General features: G+C 54.0%; 5 protein-coding genes across 5 annotated transcripts; 4 read left to right on the plus strand and 1 right to left on the minus strand.

Moving 5' to 3' along the window:
• The first annotated feature begins 638 nt into the window (after window positions 1–638).
• M406DRAFT_354222 (uncharacterized protein) lies at window positions 639–1,275 on the plus strand. Its single transcript, XM_040922861.1, has one exon. It carries the CDS (start codon window positions 647–649, stop codon window positions 1,217–1,219), a length of 573 nt encoding a protein of 190 aa, XP_040780982.1. The 5' UTR covers window positions 639–646; the 3' UTR covers window positions 1,220–1,275.
• A 642-nt stretch (window positions 1,276–1,917) lies between these two features.
• On the minus strand, window positions 1,918–3,713 carry M406DRAFT_354223 (S-adenosyl-L-methionine-dependent methyltransferase). The gene is made up of 3 exons (XM_040922862.1): window positions 3,377–3,713; window positions 2,420–3,288; window positions 1,918–2,283 (listed from the first exon to the last, which is right to left on the minus strand). Exons 1-3 carry the CDS (start codon window positions 3,611–3,613, stop codon window positions 2,106–2,108), a joined length of 1,284 nt encoding a protein of 427 aa, XP_040780983.1. The 5' UTR covers window positions 3,614–3,713; the 3' UTR covers window positions 1,918–2,105.
• Window positions 3,714–5,053: 1,340 nt separating this feature from the next.
• On the plus strand, window positions 5,054–6,834 carry M406DRAFT_320149 (FAD/NAD(P)-binding domain-containing protein). The gene is made up of 4 exons (XM_040919353.1): window positions 5,054–5,627; window positions 5,713–5,825; window positions 5,965–6,456; window positions 6,553–6,834. Exons 1-4 carry the CDS (start codon window positions 5,118–5,120, stop codon window positions 6,746–6,748), a joined length of 1,311 nt encoding a protein of 436 aa, XP_040780984.1. The 5' UTR covers window positions 5,054–5,117; the 3' UTR covers window positions 6,749–6,834.
• Window positions 6,835–9,495: 2,661 nt separating this feature from the next.
• Window positions 9,496–16,840, plus strand: M406DRAFT_86830 (uncharacterized protein; the record flags this gene model as incomplete). Its single annotated transcript, XM_040926088.1, has 9 exons — window positions 9,496–9,764; window positions 9,925–10,840; window positions 10,959–11,900; window positions 11,982–12,182; window positions 12,277–13,695; window positions 13,732–14,892; window positions 15,067–15,468; window positions 15,520–15,775; window positions 15,876–16,840. 9 exons carry the CDS (start codon window positions 9,496–9,498, stop codon window positions 16,838–16,840), a joined length of 6,531 nt encoding a protein of 2,176 aa, XP_040780985.1.
• A 105-nt stretch (window positions 16,841–16,945) lies between these two features.
• M406DRAFT_284539 (S-adenosyl-L-methionine-dependent methyltransferase) lies at window positions 16,946–18,310 on the plus strand (the record flags this gene model as incomplete). The annotated part of the gene is made up of 1 exon (XM_040918571.1): window positions 16,946–18,310. One exon carries the CDS (start codon window positions 16,946–16,948, stop codon window positions 18,113–18,115), a length of 1,170 nt encoding a protein of 389 aa, XP_040780986.1. The 3' UTR covers window positions 18,116–18,310.
• Between the last annotated feature and the right edge of the window lie 795 nt (window positions 18,311–19,105).

Raw genomic sequence — 19,105 nt, forward strand, 5'->3', positions numbered from 1 at the left:
AGAACCTGTCACTAAGGCTGGGACGACATGGCAGGAGCCCTACATTATGTCCGCCATCCTCTGTCTCTCAGCGACTCACCTCTCCGCAACCCGTCCTGAGCCAAGTCGATATTCGCGTATCGCACTCCAGTTGCTGACCAAGTCGGCTGCCCTTCTGGGCGAGAAGCTGTCTGGTCCAATCGAGACACATAGCGTTGAGAAGCTCATCGGTGCTTCCATCCTGATGCAGTACATAGCCTGGAGCCATATCGAATTCCTCGTTCAGGAACCAGAGTGTTCAGGCCATGGCACACCGGACGGCTTGGACTTCTCCCAGGATCCGCTGTTCCGCCTGAGCTCGGGCATCAAGGATCTCTTTTTTGAGGCCTTCCCGGCTCTCTGGGGCAGCCCTAGCGTCTTTCTATCCACCAGCCTCTACAGCCCCAGGCTTGTGATAGAGCAGTCTCTCGCACAGCATGGTCTAGACCCGGGCGCACATGTGGCCCATTTCATGAGGGTTTGGGATGACCCGCGATTTCAGTCCTCTCCCCGGGGCCCCGAACAAGAGCAGCCACCCTCGCAGTCATCTTCTCTCGCCCGATTTGAAGTGTTTCTCTACAGCGACGAGGCGCCCTGCGGCCATTCTGTGAAGCAGCAACTGTCGTCCATGGTTACGGTCTTCAAAATACTAACATGTCGTGTGATCAAAGACTCACCGTCGCTGCCACGGGAGCATGATATAGCCACACGGCCCCACCCTGAGGAGGCCGAAAGCCCCTCCACACCCACACAGCCTCAGTCGGACTCTTCAGATGCCCAGCGTAGGGCATTCCAATTTGTCTCGAGGGGCGTCTCCATCGCGCTGTGCCTCGCCTCCCTGTCCTCTGCAGGCCCAGACGAGGGGCCATCGGATGCTCTGTCTCGACTGCAGCCCGATATTGAACGCTACTTCTTCTCACTCCCTATCATCTGTGCTGGGACGTTCCGAGATCTCGCTTTCCGGGGTGATGCCAGGGCACTAGTTGTGCTGTTGCATTTCTACCGTGCGGCACGAGTCCTTCTCACCGGTCCCCAGAGCTGGTGGGCATGCGAGAGGAGTCGAGTCCTCGAGAGCCTGATTTTGAGAGATCTGACAGCCAAGGGGCTAGAGGCTTACGCCTGGGCGCCTGGGTGGGAAGCAAGCCAGGATGCGTCGGCGCAGCCTGTCAGTCAAGATAGAAAAGAAGGGTGTCAGCTCTAGTTTGACACGTCATGGCGATCAATCCAATCCAGTCGGAGCGTCCTCAACTTTGACAGAGTCTAGCAAGCAGGCTGAGCAACAAGTGAAAGTCTAATCGATTCTCTGCTTTGGACAATGAATCTAGATGCCTGAGTACTCCGTAGTCGATTGAGATGTGGGTCTGTTGAGGCCAGTAAGCAGTGACGTCTTGCTGTTCTTCTTTTCTTTTCTCCCCCCCCCCCCCAATCCCTTGGTTATTCCTTTCGTTCGTTCCTTTTCCCTCCTTCTTCCTCCTTCTTTTTTGCCCCTCACACGTTACACACTTGACTATTCTCTTGGCTGCAGGGACTATTTGCGTGAGATCTAGCTAGTAATTGTAGGATTGGTTACAGGCACCAGGAAGAGGAGCCTATTCGCATCGGACCGAAGAAGAATTCTGCAATTCTGCATAGTATGAAACTTAGGATTGATGAACCCCCACATTGGAGAAAGGAGCGCGCCCGCCTGCTGCGGTCGGCTACGCAGGCCCTTTTACTCAGCCCTACCGTTTTACCCCGCATACCCACCAATCCGTGCCCACTTACACACATGAGATGGCGTTTACGCTAGGGACATGATCCCTGCCCCAGCTCCTGCCCCACGATAGTAAGGCGGTCAGCCAATAGAATTCCTTGTTCTGACATCACCCCGTGCCAGCACCTTTGAAGCTCAACAGTTTTGAGGAAATCTACGCGGCCACGACCGAGAGATACAATTGCTTGTTGATTGTAACTAAATGATTGGAAGCTTCTGACGAAGATGGAATGATCAAAAAACAAGAAAAAAAACAACACGTGTCGCCCTCAACACGCGATAATCTGGGGAAAAGAAAAGAGAGTACACGGCGGTGTTTGTGTGATTGGCGCCTTCAGCCTTCCCAGACGACCTCGATGATGCCAGTGGCAGGTCCAAAGTCGACAGGAGAGGCCAGAGGGTGCATGCTGGTCACCTTGAACCGCTCGTCGGCCTGCTTGAAAAGTTGCTTCCAGTCCTCGGCCTCGCGCTCGCGTCCGTTGGTTTGCGTCAACATCAACATGTCGAAAGCCCTGTAGGAAAGAAGAAGAGAAAAAAGGTCAGTGTTTATTGCATACAAGTGTTTCAGAACAGAGGGAAACAGAAAGAGAGAGAGAGAGAGAGAGAGGACAAGGCGATTGCTATGTGGATTTAAGCAGCGTTACGTACCTGGCCATTCTCTCCGCCATCAGCGACATGGTGCCAGGCGCAGGGATCAGGCTGTCGATGACGATGATCTTGGTGCCGGGCTTCATGACGGGGATCTGGTTCTTGATGATGCGCACGCAGTAGTGGTCAGGCCAGTTGTGGAAACACTGCTTGATCAGGTACGCATCCGCCGACACCGTCTGCGGTGTGAAGAAGCTGTAGGGCATGAACTTGATGCGGCCCTGCAGCGGCGGCGGCACGGCGGCCTCGGCGTTCGCAATCATGGGCGGCAGGTCCTGCACGATGAAGCTCAGGTCCGGGTACTTCTCGGCCAGCAGCATGGCGTCTGTGCCGCGCGACCCGCCAATGTCCACGACCGTGGCCTTGCCCAGCGTCTGGAAGGGCTTGGTGGGCACGAAGTTGATGCGCGGCAGCTTGGCGGACCGGTTGTTGTACTTGGCAAACGAGGTCATGGCGCGCGCGAACTTGGGCGCGAACCCGGGCAGCTCCTGCATCAGCTCGTACGTGCTCACCTCCTTGCCTGAGACGAGCGCGATGGCCGTGTGCGACGGCTCCTGGTCCTGCCACTTCTCGAGCGCGTCCACCGTCTTGGGCATCGCCGCGTACGTCAGGTCGCCCAGCAGCCAGAGCCCGTCGCCCAGCAGGGGCTCCTCGGCCAGCTTGCGCGACCCTAGCGTGTGTGCCACGTAGCCCTCGCGCGGCTCGCAGAAGAGCCGGTGGTAGCACATGGCGTAGCGGAGCACGCGGCGCAGGTCAACCGCGTTCACACCACATTCTTTGGCCAGGTCAGTGAAGGACACCTCGCCGTCGAGGGGCACTTTGCTCGCGACATTCCACCTCGAGATGGCTTGTAGACTGGCACCGTTGGTCTATAATAGGGTGAGATCCTGTTAGTAAAAATGGCACCAGCTTCTCTTTTGTTCTCCAAAGCCAGACGTGAGAGGGATATACACATACCAGAGGACGCAGAGTCGCTAGTGGACCTTGCAGCAGGTCGACCAACTCCACAGCCGCCTCCAGGGCCTTTACACGAGCTTCTTCGACATGCTCTCCATCAGATCCGATGTCCAGGAAGGTTGGGCCGTCAACATCGAAGCTTGGGCCTGGAAGATTATTGGCCTTGAGGTACGAGTCAACAACTTTGATATTCCTGAAGATGGACTCAGAGAGGAGGGAAATAGTTGTGTCAGGCATGGTTGCTTGCGGGTAACCAAGAACGAAATGATAACAAATGTACAACAGATTCAGGTGATAGAAGGGTGAGCAGCCGGAAGCCAGTACCAGTGCCAGATAGAGCTCCCCAAGAGCTTCCAGAGCTTTGAACAAGCTTCCAATTGCTACAGCTTACCTTAATACGAAGAAAAACCACGGAAATGCTGGGCTGGGTCGGCGCCTGGAGACCCCGCCATGTCCGTCCGTGCCTCGACTCAGCACTAGGGGGAGTGCACTTACAAGACCTTCACGGGGCTGATATCATCGGCCGCAGCGGTAGCTCCTTCGTATGAGGACACTAGCGGATCCTGAAGGACGCACTAGCAAATCTCAAAGGGCGCGGCATGTGTGTCTGTGCCATTCAGGAGAAAAAAACCTAGAGGTACAAAAGATATGGTCACGAAAGAGGTGTGACTCACTTGTGTGGAAGACTTGGCAGTTCCTAGCCACCGGGATGCTAGCTTGGAGGAGCAGTAAACCGGCTGACTATGAAATGTGATTGGTCATACTGCGCTGTACCTTTGTTTGGTGTGCAAGAACCCCACCTGCTTGTAATAATTGAGGGGATACGCTAGGGTAGTACGTAAGACGGCACCTTGTCAGATGTGAACACTGTGTATGACGTATAATGCAATGCCGTGATGGAAAGGTACATTGTATTTTATCGTGGTTGCTGCCTTTTTGGGTAATTCCTTCAGTTAAGTAAGTGCTTAGTACTTATGCAGTGAGCATTCTCAAGCGAAGCTTTGATGATTCCACATGCACCGTCCGAGTTTATGTTTTTAAGGCACAGGTTTCTCAATGTCATTTTCAGCTACAATTCCAATTGACACAATATGAAGATTGATGTCCTATTAAGATCATTTTCACACAAGTTATTGTTTGGGATATGGAACCCCCCAAGTACTAAATACTTCCAATGTTTAACAGAACTTATTTGATCAATAATTCACAAGTCTCACTGCAGCATAGCAACACTTTCATTTAACCCGATTAAGTATTTAGCCGTTTAATTTTCATAGATTAATACCTAGAACAAGCTGTATTGTACTTGAACACCATGGGATGACAAGAGGTTCTTGCTCTAGGATTATCCCCCGGTGAGAACCCTTCACCCCTCCCCCCCCCCCCACATTATCATGTTCCTGATCAGCTCCTCCGCTGTGTTGGGTTGCGCGTCGTCCTTGTTTTCTTAATTCTTACAGCTGAACAGGAATCCATTGAAACCAAAAGAAAAAAAACGTCGGTAACTTGAGTCCGTCCACCGTGAGTCCGGGTTGTCGGTCATCCATCGGGCCGTTTGGGTCACCGAGCCCTCAGCTCAGCTCTCCTTACATATTTTGAACTTTTCAGGCTACGCCATCTTTCCACTGCAGCTTAGTTTGAGTCCCAATAATTTTCCAAGAAACCTTTCTCTTTTTTATCTTATGCTATTCCCTTCTACTTTCACAAGAAGAAAACAAACACATCATTTTGCACAAAGACAATGGCGGCATCCGACACCGGGATCAAAGTCATTGTCGTCGGTGCAGGCTTCGGCGGCCTATCCGCTGCCATAGAATGCCACCGCCAAGGTCACAAGGTAGAGATCTATGAGTCTTTCCCAGAGCACAAGATCCTGGGCGATATGATAACGCTGGGTGCCAACGCTGGCCGGATCATCTACCGCTGGGACAACGGCCAGACGGTAAGGCAGCTCGCCAGGCTGAGCATCAACGTTCGAGACTATGGCTTCCGTATCCACAAGTACGATACTGGCGAGATTGTCTTTATCCAGAAGCACTCCCCCATGGGTAAAGAAAAGGCGCCTGCGGACAAGGGGGCACCTGCACAGCCCAAGCTGCCGCCCATCGGTGGCCACCGGGGAGAGCTGCACGCCGTCATCTTCAGATATGCCAGAGACCAGCTTGGAATTCCCATCCATCTGGGGCAGAACATAACGGAGTATGTGGAGGATGGCGATCAAGCTGGGATTGTACTCAAGACTGGCGAAAAGGTATGGAAGACTCTGTTATTTTTTTTCCTTTCTATCCTTCTCTTTCAGTCCATGCTACATGAACCAGACTAATTTCTATCTTCAGATCTTTGCCGATGTGGTGATCGGAGCTGATGGCGTCCGCTCCAAAGCCAGAGATAAGGTTCTCGGCTCAGCAGACAAGCCGGTCAGCAGCGGTTATGCCATCTGGCGAGCATGGTAAGCCTACACTTGCATTATCGATATCAATTCTGATGATAATCTTTCAGAGCGATTGAAAGAGGAAAAAGAAGAAGAGTATTGTCATTTTGTTTCACGCCATTTCTAACTCGTATACACACACTCTCTCTCTCTTCAGGTTCCCGACGACTGACCTAGCCACTGACCCTCGAACCGAGGAATTCTGCAAAGAAGACACCTTCAACGGTTGGTTTGGCCCTGACGTGCACTTCCTATTCTGCACGATCAAGGGCGGAAAAGAGTGTTGCTGGTTCCTCACCCACAAAGATGATTATGAGATCCAGGATCAACAGTCATGGTCCTCCCCAGGGAATTTGGAAGACGTGTATAAGGTCTTGGAAGGCTGGGACCCCTTGCTGAAGGCTATTGTCGAGAAGACACCCGCTGGCCATCTCAACGACTGGAAACTGGCCAACTGGCCTCCGCTAGCAACGTGGATCGGCACACAAGGCCGGACTGCCCTGTTGGGTGACTCTGCACATCCCTTCCTGCCCACAAGTGCCCAGGGCGCCGCCCAGGCGATGGAAGATGCTGTGACCCTGGCATTCTGCTTGAAACAAGCAGGAAAGGAAAACGTCCCGGCGGCGCTCAGGACGTACCAAGACATCCGGTACGTGTACACAACAAATAATCCAATTTCATACCAGGGAGGGGGATTACGATTGATATTGCAATGACTGATGAATGATTTCTGACGCAAAAACAGATATGAACGTGTTAAGAAACTTCAGAAAATGGGTGAGACAAACAAGGACATATGGCACAAGGTAGACTGGGGCAAGGTCAAGGAGAACCCTGGAAGCATTGCGTTTCCTAGAGAAGACTGGATCTACGAGTTTGATGCAGAGAAGCATGCACAGGAGGTCTTTGATGATGTCTTCAAACAGCACACTTCCAATTGAAAGTCTGTAGATCTATAGAGACCGGGTGTTGATTAGCTGTCAATTTTTGATTTGCGTAGAAACAAAGTAACCTGTCGATTACTGCCGCCGCCATGCCTTTCCCGTCAACTCGCTTACGCAGTAAATAAGCAAGTACTTACTAGATGTCTCAATGAATTGTGGGCTAGCCTGAAAACAGACTTGATACTTATGACCAAGTATCAACCAATAAAGCTCTGGCCTTCTTCACCTCCCGAGGTTGTGCATGAACCACACAGCCAGTAAACTGGTCTCGATAAGCACAAATCACTTATACATGCTCGCAGGAGGTTGGTGCCGGATTTGTGATAATCAATCATCCTGCACTATCGCACTATTGCACTTTTGTGGGTTCTCGCCCTTCGTCGCGCTATCTCGCGCTCTCTCCAGCTGCACTTTGTACAACCTAGTTATGCCAGAAAAAGTGAAATACTCTGGCCCATGTCAGCAGTAATAACCCCATGTTCTTATCAACTTGCAGGGCTATTACTGGGCTATGTACCGTTCTCCGTAAGCTGACTGGAAGAGTAGCAGCCCAGCTATTTGAAGATAAGCGGCAGCTGTGCCTTGATCACATGCATTGCCTGCCGATCTGATTGCCTAAGGTGGTAGTGGGCTTAGCAATAGTATACCTAATGAGGCGAGGATGGCCAAAAGAACCATGTGTGTGTCCGGCTAACTTAGCGTGAGTGAGAGGATGAAACGGTGCCAATACTACTTAGTATTACGGCGACCTAGGTATCGGTGTATGCATACCTCGCTGTGACGCCAGCCTTGCAACTGTGTTGAGGCAATTATTGATTTACTGGACTTTTTGCATCGTTCCAGGCCCCTTTGATTAGTAAACTAGGGCGTGTGCGCTGCGCCGTCCTTCCACACCTGCATCCTCAAAGGTATCACATGCTGAGTGAGCTCTGCTCTGCTACCACCGAGAGGGTGCAGCCGGCTGAGACGGGAATCGTGGACGGGACCCCACTTCCGGAGCCGGTGATTGTATAAGGAATATGTGATGCAAGAGCTGACGAATACATTTGATTCCATCCAGCCGAAAAACGCCTTGACGGTTATGATATCAGAGAGCTCGTTGCCAAGAGATTCCTCCAGCCCAGAGTTGAGGCGGGTGGGAGGTGGTGTGGGTGGAGTAAAGAGCGGGCTTCGTAAACAGCCCTGCTAGTCCCCCACGAAAAGGAAGAGTTCCACGCAGGCGATCCTAGGTGCGCGAGCTTGGGCGACCCCAGACAATCCACGTGTACAGCTACAGCTTTTAACTGACTGCAAGCGACCTTGACGGAGAGGTGTAAGCAGGCGGAAGTGGTGCCCAGACACACGGATGCATGCTAGGAGAGAGCTGGATCCTTCGGGTCTTGGTGCAGGAATCAAGTAGGATTGGGAAGGAGTTCCCAAAGATCGAGAGGGATCCAGGTCGGATTGGGTATCCACATGGCATTGCGAGACATATCTATGCAACTAAACACTTGAGTAGTTTTACTAGATAGAACGATCTGCACGTTTTCAGCCTTTTGGCAGTGCAAGGCAGCAGCGATATAAGGTGCCTAGTCTTGCTGAATCCTTGTCCCCACTGCCAAGATCTAACATATTTGAGTTTGTACCAAGTACAAAAATACAACATTTATATACACTATTTTGTTTTGTTTTGGAACCCAATATGATAGAATTTGGTACTAGGATTTCTTCCTATTGTGGGTAGTTATTTTCTTGTAGTTTTAAAACGTGAAATAAGTGCACAAATATCTAAACAAAACTGCATTATATTCAGTTTAAGCCTCTTTTTGCCCACAAATGTTCCAAGTTTCTTTACTTTCTTTCTCACCAAAAAATTCTTTGATTTAATGCATCTGCCAAGACCTCATATTGCACTAGCTCGAAGTGACCTTTGTTAATTGAATAAGGGGATACAAAAGTACATTTACGTATCTCCCCTAGGCAGTGGGGTGCTGGCAAGGAGGGGGGGGGGGTTTACATGCCCGCAACTAGGCAAGTACATAGTACACACTTGGGCTGACTTGTTTCCAAGCCATTTGAGCCTTCAGACTCAACCGGTGTGAGGTTTCATCAAGAGTGATTGGCTATCAGTTCCTGAAATCAGCAAGAGAGCGTGGGCGTAGCATTTAGCGCGCATCAGAAAACTTTGGTCTTCTTCGAAGTGGTTGCCCATCATCAACAATTGAGGATCTTGTGCTGTAATCGCAGACCCAGTTATCAACGGTGCACACCATTGATCACTTTGGTTTAAAGAGTTTAGTGTCTGTCAGATTCCAGTGGCGACTGGGGAGAAGATGGATTGCAGCCCTGGTATCTTGACTCGACATGGCTTAGCAGGTTGGCAAGAGAGACGGAAAACACGGAAAGAGATACACTTGACACTGCCTCGAGGAAGAAGGATAATGATCCAAGGATCTTCAGAGGCAAAAGAGACTGGGCCAGAACATCTGGGCTGCCCTCTGATTTTCTTTAAAAAGGGCGGTTGCCAAGTCCACCGGTGTACAACAAAATGTTTTAAAGAAACTGGATGAGGCTGTCCTATGTCTAGGTCGATTTGATACTTTCGACTGAACTTCTGCACTCTCCCCCGTCTCCCACTGTGTCAATAATTGCCTTCCACCAAGTACCTCCTCTTCGTCCCATCCTTTACTACTTGTCATATCCCTTGTCATACTTCTTCCTCCACTTCTCTTTCAACATTAGCAACAATGGCATTCAACAGTGTCATGTTCTTTGGCGACCAGACGGTAGAAGCTGGTCACTTTCTACAGGGTCTACTCCGGCAGTCTCAGACCTCGCCAGCTCTGCAGCGGTTCTTTGGCGAAACGATCAATGCCCTGCGGCTAGAGATCTCAAGCCTGCCAGAGGACGAGAGGCAGTCACTACCTGTCTTCCACTCAGCCTTGGACCTGGTTGAATACCGTGGCGAGGCTGGCAACCGGGTTGTCTTGTCCACTCTTCTCTTGTGTCTGGCCCAATTGGGCGACTATATCCGGTAAGTACACATACAGAGCAGAAAAAGAAGAAACTGGATTATTATATTCTGCTTTTATTATATCTTGTTTTCCTATATTGGAACTAGTTACTTACTAACACCAACACAGCCGAGTAGAACAAGACCCCACACTACTAGGTCGTCCAACACCCTCCCAGAGTCTTACTCCCACCACCACCACAGCCAGCCATTCGGCGTCACCCCAGCGTCGTATTATCGGCTTCTGTACGGGCCTTTTGCCCGCAGCCGTCGCGGCAGTGGCCACCAACCTGTCAGATCTAACCTCCATCGCCACCCACATCGCGCTCGTCTCATTTCGACTCGGCCTCCAGGTTCGTAATCGGTCCTCACTCATCGAGGCGACCTCCTCTACCTCCTCTTCCAGCTCCAGCTCCTCGGACAGCTGGTCTGTCGCCATCAGCATTGGTGGGAGCTCGAATCCAGCCGACCTGCGTACTGTTGTCGACCGTTTCCACAGGACACAGTCTGTCCCTGTGCACAAGCATGTCTACATCAGCTCCGAGACTCCCTCCAGCGTCACCGTCAGCGGGCCACCGTCTGTCCTAAGTGACTTCGTCTCGACCTGCACCTCATCAGGCCTGCGGTGCTCCCGCCTGCCCATCTTTGCTGCCTTCCATGCACCTCATCTGCCCAGTCCTAGCGCCGAGTCCATCGTCGGCTCGTCGCCTGTCCTCTCCGCCTCTGTCCCGGCGGGCACGGCCCTTATCGACCCCAGCTCAGGTTCGCCGTATCCGGGCAAGACCCTTCATGACCTGCTGCAAGATGCCCTGAACCACATCTTCCAGCAGGAGCTGTTCCCCGTCAGGGCTGTCGACGGGGCCCTGAACGGGCTGCAGCGGGCAGCATCCTCAAGCCTCGCCGTCTGCATCTTTGGTCCCTCCAATGCCGAGAACTTCCTGCGCCAGTCCCTCAAGGCCGCTGGTCTGGACAATGCCGCCAAGGTCCAGACACCCCAAGTGGGTCAGACCGCCGATGCATCCGAGGCCATCGCCATCGTCGGCATGTCTGGGAGATTTCCTGGCAGTAAGACCCTGTACGAGTTTTGGGACACTCTTGTCCAGAACAAAGACCTACACGAGAAGGCAGGTTATTCTTACCTTTCTTAAACCACACAACCTTCCGGTCAAACTAGATAAGTACACGGTCGCTAACAGGACCTGCGTGAATGAATAGGTGCCCAAGACTCGCTGGGATGCCGACCTTCATGTCGATCCTACGGGCCAGAAACCAAACACAGCCCACTCTGCCTATGGTTGTTTTCTCGACCAGCCTGGCGCTTTTGACAACCTCATGTTCAATATGTCCCCGCGCGAGAGCATGCAGACTGATCCTGTGCAGCGCGTGCTTCTCATGACCACGTACGAGGCCCTGGAAATGGCTGGCTACCGCTACGATGTCAAGCCCGACAGGAGCCGCATCGGCACCTTTATGGGCCTCGCCACAGATGACTGGCGCGAGTACAACATCAGCCAGGACGTCGACATGTACTTTGTTACGGGCGGTCTGCGCTCCTTCGCTTCGGGACGACTCAACTACTTCTTCAAGTTTGAAGGCCCTTCCTACGTCGTCGATACGGCCTGCTCTTCCAGCGGCGCGGCTATGGAGCTAGCTTGTGCTTCCCTGGTCAGTGGCAAGTGTGACATGGCTGTCGCTGGCGGTGGCAGTATCATGACGGGCCCTAACTTGTGGTCTGGTCTCAGCCGCGGCGGGTTCGTGTCCCCGACGGGCGGATGCAAGACCTTTGACGAGACTGCCGACGGCTACTGTCGCGGTGAGGGTGTTGGAGTTGTTGTGCTGAAGCGGCTGGCCGATGCCATTGCTGAAGGCGACCAGATACAGGGTGTCATCCGGGGCATTGCCACAAATCACTCGGCAAATGCGCCGTCCATCACCCAGCCTCATGCTCCCACGCAGGTCAACCTGTACAGGGAGGTCCTGCGCAAGGCCAGTCTCAGCCCCAACCAGGTTGGCTATGTCGAGATGCATGGGACGGGAACCCAGGCAGGAGATGTCACCGAAATGACATCGGTCGTCTCTACCTTTGGGTCTGGTAGGCAGCCTGATAACCCTCTTTATGTGGGAGGTGTCAAGGCGAACGTAGGACATGGCGAGGGTGTAAGTTTTCGCTCTTCATTCCGTCCCGCCATCCTCCGCAGTCGTTGGAAGGCAAATGCTGACCTTACCTGATCCTCGTAGGCCGCTGGTGTGACGGGACTCATCAAATCGCTCATGATGTTCCGCGAAAATGCCATTCCTCCACATGCAGGCATCAAGACACGCCTCAACCCAAAGCTACCGCCACTTGACAGCGCAAATATCCGCATTGCTCGCCGCGTGGAACCTTTCCTCTCCACAGAAGAGCCACGTCGAGTCCTCATCAGCAGCTTTGGTGCTACGGTACGTGAATGTGGTTGCACCTGAGCCCTCTTAAATCATTTTGACCTACCTACCGGAACCGGTTTTGCTGACAAGATTATTATCATCATCACAGGGTGGAAATACTTGCCTGGTTGTCGAGGAACCTCCCAAGGCCAGACACAGTAGTGAGGATCCTCGTTCCCAACACGTCGTGGTCGTATCAGCAAAGGGACAAGCTTCGCTGCGAGGGAACAAGCAGAGGCTGCTCGACTTCCTCGCCGCACATCCAAACGTGCCACTTAAGGACATTGCCTACACCTCGACGGCCCGGAGGCCACACCATGCCCTCCGTTCTTCTTTCTGTGTATCGAGCGTCAAGGAGCTGAGACAAGTGCTCACTTCCCAGTTGGCCTCGACGACGCCAGAGCCAGCCAGCAGAGGCAACAGCAAGGCGCAGCCCTCTGTCGTCTTCGTCTTCCCAGGCCAGGGGTTCAACTTCTGCGGCCTGGCCAAGACGCTGTACTACACCTGCGCCCCTTTCCAACAGAGCCTCACCGAGTTCGACGACATGTGCAAATCCATGGATCTGCCGTCCTTCATTGACCGCATTCTGGATGACCAGATTAAGAACGTGAGCAACCTCGGCCCCGTCGAGGCGCACCTCGCCATCGTCGCCATCGAGATTGCCCTTGCGCGCCTCCTCAAGTCTTGGGGTCTCGTCCCGAGCGCCGTCGTCGGCCACAGCCTGGGCGAATATGCAGCGCTGTGCACCGCGGGAGTCCTGACGGTGGCAGACACGCTCCTCCTGGTCGGCAGGCGGGCGCAGCTGGTCGAGGAGCTATGCACCAGAGGCACCCATGGCATGCTCGTCATCCAGGCGTCGGCAGACCGCTTCAAGAGCATGATCGAGGGTCGCGGCGCTGGCGCCTTTGAGATCGCATGCTACAACGGGCCCAACTCGATTGTGGTAAACGGACGCATGAAGAACCTCGAGAAAATCCAGACCATCCTGCAGGAGAACCAGATGGCCAAGTCCTCGTATGTCTCGGTCCCGTACTCGTTCCACTCGGCGCAGCTCGACACCATCCTTGAGGAATACCGGCAGGTCGCTGCGGGCGCGACCTTCTCTAGGCCTGTCGTCCCAGTCGCTTCGACACTGCTAGGCAGAATGGTGGACAGCGAGGGAACCTTCTCAGCCTCGTACATGGCAGACCAGACACGCAAGCCAGTACAATTTGAGGCAGCCATCAAGGCCATGCAGGCTTCTGGTCTCGTCACAGACAAGACGCTATTCGTCGAGACGGGCCCTGGCGCCATGTGCCTTTCCATGACGCAGGCTACTCTGGCCACGCCCTGCAAGCTACTGCCCTGCCTCAAGTCCGCCGACAGCAACTGGAAGACGCTGTCCAAGATCGTGTCGGAGGCTTACAACAGCGGCATCTCTGTCGACTGGGCGGAATACCACAAGCAGTACAAGTCGGGTTTGGTAGCAGTGGAATTGCCGTCGTACCACTTCAATCTGAAGGACTTCTGGATCCAGTATAAAGGAGGCGTGGCAGCCCTCGAGGAGGAGATTGCCTCACTCAAGGAACAGGTGGCAACCCTGGCAGCGGCCAAGGCCCATCTGCCAGCACCTTCGCTGCCAGGCCTCAAGGAGCGCCCTGAGGAGGTCGAAATACCTCCTATTAGCACTTGTCTGCACCGAGTACTGGCGGAAGACATCTCGCCCAGCAGCCAGGGAGGCGCCACGGTCGAGTTCTCGACTAACCTCCAACATCCCAAACTGCACAAGCTGATCGACGGACACAGGGTCATCGGTATTGCCCTCGCTCCAAGTAGTTTGTACAAGGAGATGGCCCTAGGAGCTGCCCAGTATCTTTACGAGCGCTTGAAACCTGGGAACCCGGTGCTCACCATGGACTTGCACGATCTCGTCATCTCATCTCCCATGTTCCTCAACCTAGAATCCAAGGCACCGCAGCTCGTCAAGATCAGCGCCACCATCAAGCCAGGCACGACAACCGCAAAGGTCACGGTCAGCTCGGACAAGGAGCACTGCCGCTGCACAATCGACCTGGAGACGGCGGACTGGACGCGTGACTGGTCCAGGAGGCGCTACCTCATCGAGGACAGAGTGCGAGGGCTGATGAGTCCTCCTCCTTCGCCTGACAAATCTGTCGTCGTCCATCACCTGCTCAAGGACATGGTGTACAAGATCTTCTTCCCAATCACTGAGTACTCAAGCGAGTACCAGTCCATCTCCGAGATCTTCATCGACAAGTCCTTCCGCGAGGCAGCTGTCCGCCTGGACCTGCGCCAGACGCCCGAGGATTCTAGCTTCACGTTTGACCCCTGCTGGCTTGACAACATTGCCCAGACAGCCGGGTTTGTTCTCAACTCGGACGTCTCGAACCCAGACGACATGATTTGTATGTCCACCGGTTGCGACACCATGCGCCTCAGCAAGAACTTTGCTGGCGGCAAGCAGTATCTCTGCCATGTGCGAGCTGAGGCTGTCGGCGGCGGCGATAACTTGGTCTGCGATGTGACTGTCTTTGACGAAGAAGGCGTCGTAGCCCTAGGCGAGGGGCTTCGGTTCAAGCGGATCAAGAAGGTGCTTCTTCAGAGAATGCTTGGGTTGTCCGCGGCCGGCCCACCTGTTGCTGCTGCTGCTGGTGGTCCAGTACGTGACGCCGTGACTCGGCCCAAAGCACCAGAGGTGGTTGTCAGACCTCCTGTGGCCAAGCAGGTGGCAAAGATGCCAACAGTTTCTTCGCCGCAAGTCCCAAAGAAGACTGCAGCGCCACGAGCAGCGCCTGCCCCTGTGCCTACCAGTTATGAAAATGTTGGTCAACAACAAGCTGCACCGATTCATCCATTCGCAAACACCAACGGCTCAGCAGTTGTCAAACCTGTGGCCAAGGCGCCAGTAACTGCGCCCAAGCCAAATGTCAATAATGATCTGTCAGCAGTGCTTGCCCTAATAAGCAAGGAGATAGGAACTTCCCTCGACGAGATGGGAGACAACATGACGCTGGAAGAACTCGGCGTCGACTCCCTCCTCACAGTCTCGATCACCACCAAGCTTAAGAGCGAGAAGAACCTCGAGCTTCCAGCGTCTCTGATCTCGGGAAGCACAACAATCTCCGAACTGCGCGACTATTTTAGCGAGGACGGCGCAGCATCCACAGGAGATGAATACGTAGTCGTCAAGGACAAAGACGAGACTGAAGATGAGGACGAGGACGACGATGACTTCAGCAGCACCGACAACGACCTGCCCAGTCACGGCTCACCCGACCTATTGGCTCGAGGCACAACACCTGTCAGCTCTACACACGATCCGGAGGAGCCCTGGGGAGCCAGCAAGGCCGAGTCCGGGTCCGGGTCCGGGTCTGTCCTGATGGAGGCCATCCTGGATGCGATTGCGAAAGAAACCGGCGTCACACCTGCAGAGATCGGCGAGGATACGCCCTTTGTGGATCTGGGTATTGACTCCCTCATGAGCGTCGCCGTGATCGGGGTAGTCAAGGACAAGACTGGAGAGGAGCTGCCGGCCAACCTCTTTTCTGACTGCGAGACGATTGTCGAGATTCGAAGGATGCTCGGGGAGGAGGAAAAGGTGGCAAATGGTCCGTAGACGGTAAAGTCCTTTGGCTTCTAATCCCTGAGTGATTTTGTCTCTTCAACAAGAAAATGCATGCTGATGTGCTCATTTGTGGAAAAACAAAGCAGACCCTCCTCCCTCTCTTCCACCACCTTCATTGATGCCCGCTTTGCCTCCACCGCCACCAATGAAGACTTTCAACCCAGAAGAATACCAGAGCAAGGCAGTTCTTCTCCAGGGCCGTCCACGGTCAGAAGGGCCTATCTTATTCCTCGTCACGGACGGAGGAGGCTCGGCAGCAGTCTATGTCCAACTGCCCGCTCTGGCTCCCGGCTTGACAGTCTATGCTCTCGACTCGCCTTTCACCGGAGGAAGGGAAGGCGACTTCTTTTTGCCTGGCGTGACTATCGAGGGCGTCGCCTCCATCTATGCCAGGGCGATCCGGTCGGTTCAGCCCCACGGCCCTTACATGGTCGGTGGCTACTCGATCGGGGGTGTCTTTGCCTATGAGACGGTACGGTACCTCATCAATACGGGTGACAAGGTTCACGGCTTTCTGGTCCTGGACGCCGCCTGTCCTCGCAGTCTCAAGGGCATCATCGATGTCAATGTCGAGGTCTGTCAGATGATGGGCCTGTTCGACAGCATCTCTGAGGAGGACCAGAGAAAACCTCTCACCCAGCTGCAGAAGATCCACGTTGCAGGCTGTGTCAGGACCGCTGGGAACTTTGATCCCATTCCCATCCCGCCTGAGCTCCGCCCGGAACATGTGTACTGTATCTGGGCGCGGGTTGGGTTTGTCGAGCACCTGTCTGACAAGATTATCGAGGTGGGCCATGCCATCGCAGAGAGAGACGGACTCGACAAGGAACTCAATCCGGAGTGGGTCGAGTGGCTCGAGGCAGAGAAGAGGTCGTATGGTCCTCGCGGCTGGGACAAGTTGGTTGGGAACAATATCGAGACATTTGTCATCGACGGCGACCACTTTTCCATTATGATGCGCCCACGCGTAGGTTATCCTCCTCCTCCTTCTTTCGGCCTCGTGTGTGGCTATCGTCATGTTCTGACTTTTCGGTTTTCCCTGTTCTAGGTCAAAGTAGAGCTGGGCCCATTGTGCCAGAAGCTGATGAAGCGGATGCTTTCAACTCTGGGCAAGAGCGGAACGCAGCAGCCAGTGTCTCGGCTAGAGAAGAGGATGCCACGGCCCGGGTCCTCGCCGAAATCTCGCCTGTCGCGCCCCGTGATCCATGAAGCTTTTGGCCAGGCCATCACGCTCGCGCCGCAGTTTGCAAAGGAGGCTGGGTGTTTCGATTTCTTAACCAGGGTGTACCCAGCGCAACGCCAGCTCGTGCTCGCCTTCGTCACAGAGGCCTTCGAGAAGTTGGGTTGCCCATTGGACAAGGTTCGCCAGGGTGCACCTCTCGAGCCCGTCGGCGTCCTGCCCAAGTACAACCCACTGCTCAACGCGCTGCACGAGATCCTGGAAGACGGGCGGCTGCTCGAGTGGCGCAATGGCAAGAGGGTGCGGACGTACCGCCCTGTCGACAAGACAAGCTCCCAGACGCTGTACGAGCGGTTGGTCCGGGACGACCCTCCACACGCCAACACGCACCAGCTGCTGCACGTCACGGGCTCGCGTCTGGCTGAATGTCTGACGGGCGCCGCAGATCCCATGCAGATCGTCTTTGGCAAGAGCCGGCTGCTTCTGCAGGAGTTTTACACCAGCGCGCCCATGCTGGTGACGGCGTCCAAGGTGGTCACCGAGCTGCTCCGGCGCGTCTTCTCATCGTTTTCTGGATCCTCTCCGAACGAGGTGATCGAGATCATCGAGGTGGGCGCTGGGCTAGGCGGCACAGCCAAATACATTCTCGACATGCTTGTCGAGGCGGGCATCCCGTTCAAGTTCACCTACACGGACATCTCGCCCTCGCTCACGGGCGCGGCCAGGCAGCGCTACAAGAACCTGTACGCGCAGCTGCCCAAGGGTACGGTGGAATACATGACCCTCGATATCGAGCAGCAGCCGCCCCCCTCGCTGCTGAACCGCTTCCACGCTGTCATCTCGACCAACTGCATCCACGCCACCAAGAGCCTCACGGCCAGCTGTGCAAACGCCCACAAGATGCTTCGACCGGGCGGGTTCCTGGCTGTCGTCGAGGTCACCCCGAGACTGTTCTGGCTGGACCTGGTATTTGGCCTGCTCGAGGGCTGGTGGCTGTTTGAGGACGGGAGGAAGCACTGCCTGGCGAATGAGACGTTCTGGAAGACGAGCCTCGAGGCGGCTGGGTATAAGAGTGTGGTGTATGCCGAAGAAGGCGACGGGTATAAGCCAAATCCGCAGGTCATTGTTGCTTGTACGGACTGAGTAGCTGGTTTGTAGGCGGTGGTTCTTTCCTTCCTTTTTTCCTTCTTTCCTTCCTCTTTCCTGTTATAGCGTGCTTTCCCAGGTAAAATTCTGTAGGGCGTACCTAGGGCGTAAATTAAGACGTAATTAGGGGCAAACTATGTGCTTTAGTAGTATAAAGGAGGCAAAACAATACATCGCTCTTTCCCGCTTCTGATGTCAGTGCAGTAAATTTCTCTTCTTTTTCACTCACGTGTGATTTTGGGAATATCTTCAAGCTGGATTTTGCTTGTTATGATGAATGAATGCCCTCAAATTTGGACTACCTACCAGCTTAAGTACTGTAAAGGGGTCATTCCAGTATTTTACAGAGAACAAAATAGGGGCATATGCTCGGACATGACTTGAACCCCGTCTGACGTGAATCTGACGGAAAGTCCAGGAGTTACGAGGCAAATCCACCTCAACCAAGATCGCAGTCGAACACCCAAAGGGACCGAGTCCTGTCGCAGTCTCTATGTGACCATCACACGCATTTCCATCGTCCAAGAGCACCAAAGCGGCTGGCGCACCGTCCCGAGCCCGTCCAGATCGGTTAAGTCCCTGCCTGGTCAACCCGCTGCCCGTAACGATGCTGTGGTGGTGCTGTACTGTACGCATACGAGGCACAAGAAGCCATCAGGTCAGAGAGGCCATAGAGGAGTCTTTGAAGAGCCCGCCTCGGGGGGTCGGTCGTAAAATAGGCGGGATATCGGTCATAACAAGACTCCGAGTGACTATCAACAGCCCGTCTGCCGTCTCACCACCAACTAGGATATCAAGACCGCCTCGTTTTCTTAGCAGTTTTTCATCCTTCGTCGATCGCCCTACATCCTTCGCCCGTCATCCTGCATCCATCCTCTCAAGTAAGGCGTTGTTTAATATGCTGTTACTCATAGTACACCGACAACATTAGGTAGGGAGTGTGTGGCGGGCACGCACACATAGGCCTAGTTTGTCTCTATATGCTGA

Source organism: Cryphonectria parasitica, assembly GCF_011745365.1.
Source record: "Cryphonectria parasitica EP155 unplaced genomic scaffold M406scaffold_1, whole genome shotgun sequence".
Lineage (NCBI taxonomy): Eukaryota > Fungi > Ascomycota > Sordariomycetes > Diaporthales > Cryphonectriaceae > Cryphonectria > Cryphonectria parasitica.

Bases quoted from the DNA above. Each gene is read 5' to 3' on its own strand.
- M406DRAFT_354222 (XM_040922861.1), top strand. From the start codon at position 647: ATGGTTACGGTCTTCAAAATACTAACATGTCGTGTGATCAAAGACTCA.
- M406DRAFT_354223 (XM_040922862.1), bottom strand. From the start codon at position 3,613: ATGCCTGACACAACTATTTCCCTCCTCTCTGAGTCCATCTTCAGGAAT. The intron at 3,289-3,376 runs GTATGTGTATAT...ACCCTATTATAG, and splicing joins TAGCGACTCTGCGTCCTCTG to ACCAACGGTGCCAGTCTACA. The intron at 2,284-2,419 runs GTACGTAACGCT...TCTTTCCTACAG, and splicing joins ATGGCGGAGAGAATGGCCAG to GGCTTTCGACATGTTGATGT.
- M406DRAFT_320149 (XM_040919353.1), top strand. From the start codon at position 5,118: ATGGCGGCATCCGACACCGGGATCAAAGTCATTGTCGTCGGTGCAGGC. The intron at 5,826-5,964 runs GTAAGCCTACAC...CTCTCTCTTCAG, and splicing joins TATGCCATCTGGCGAGCATG to GTTCCCGACGACTGACCTAG. The intron at 6,457-6,552 runs GTACGTGTACAC...ACGCAAAAACAG, and splicing joins AGGACGTACCAAGACATCCG to ATATGAACGTGTTAAGAAAC.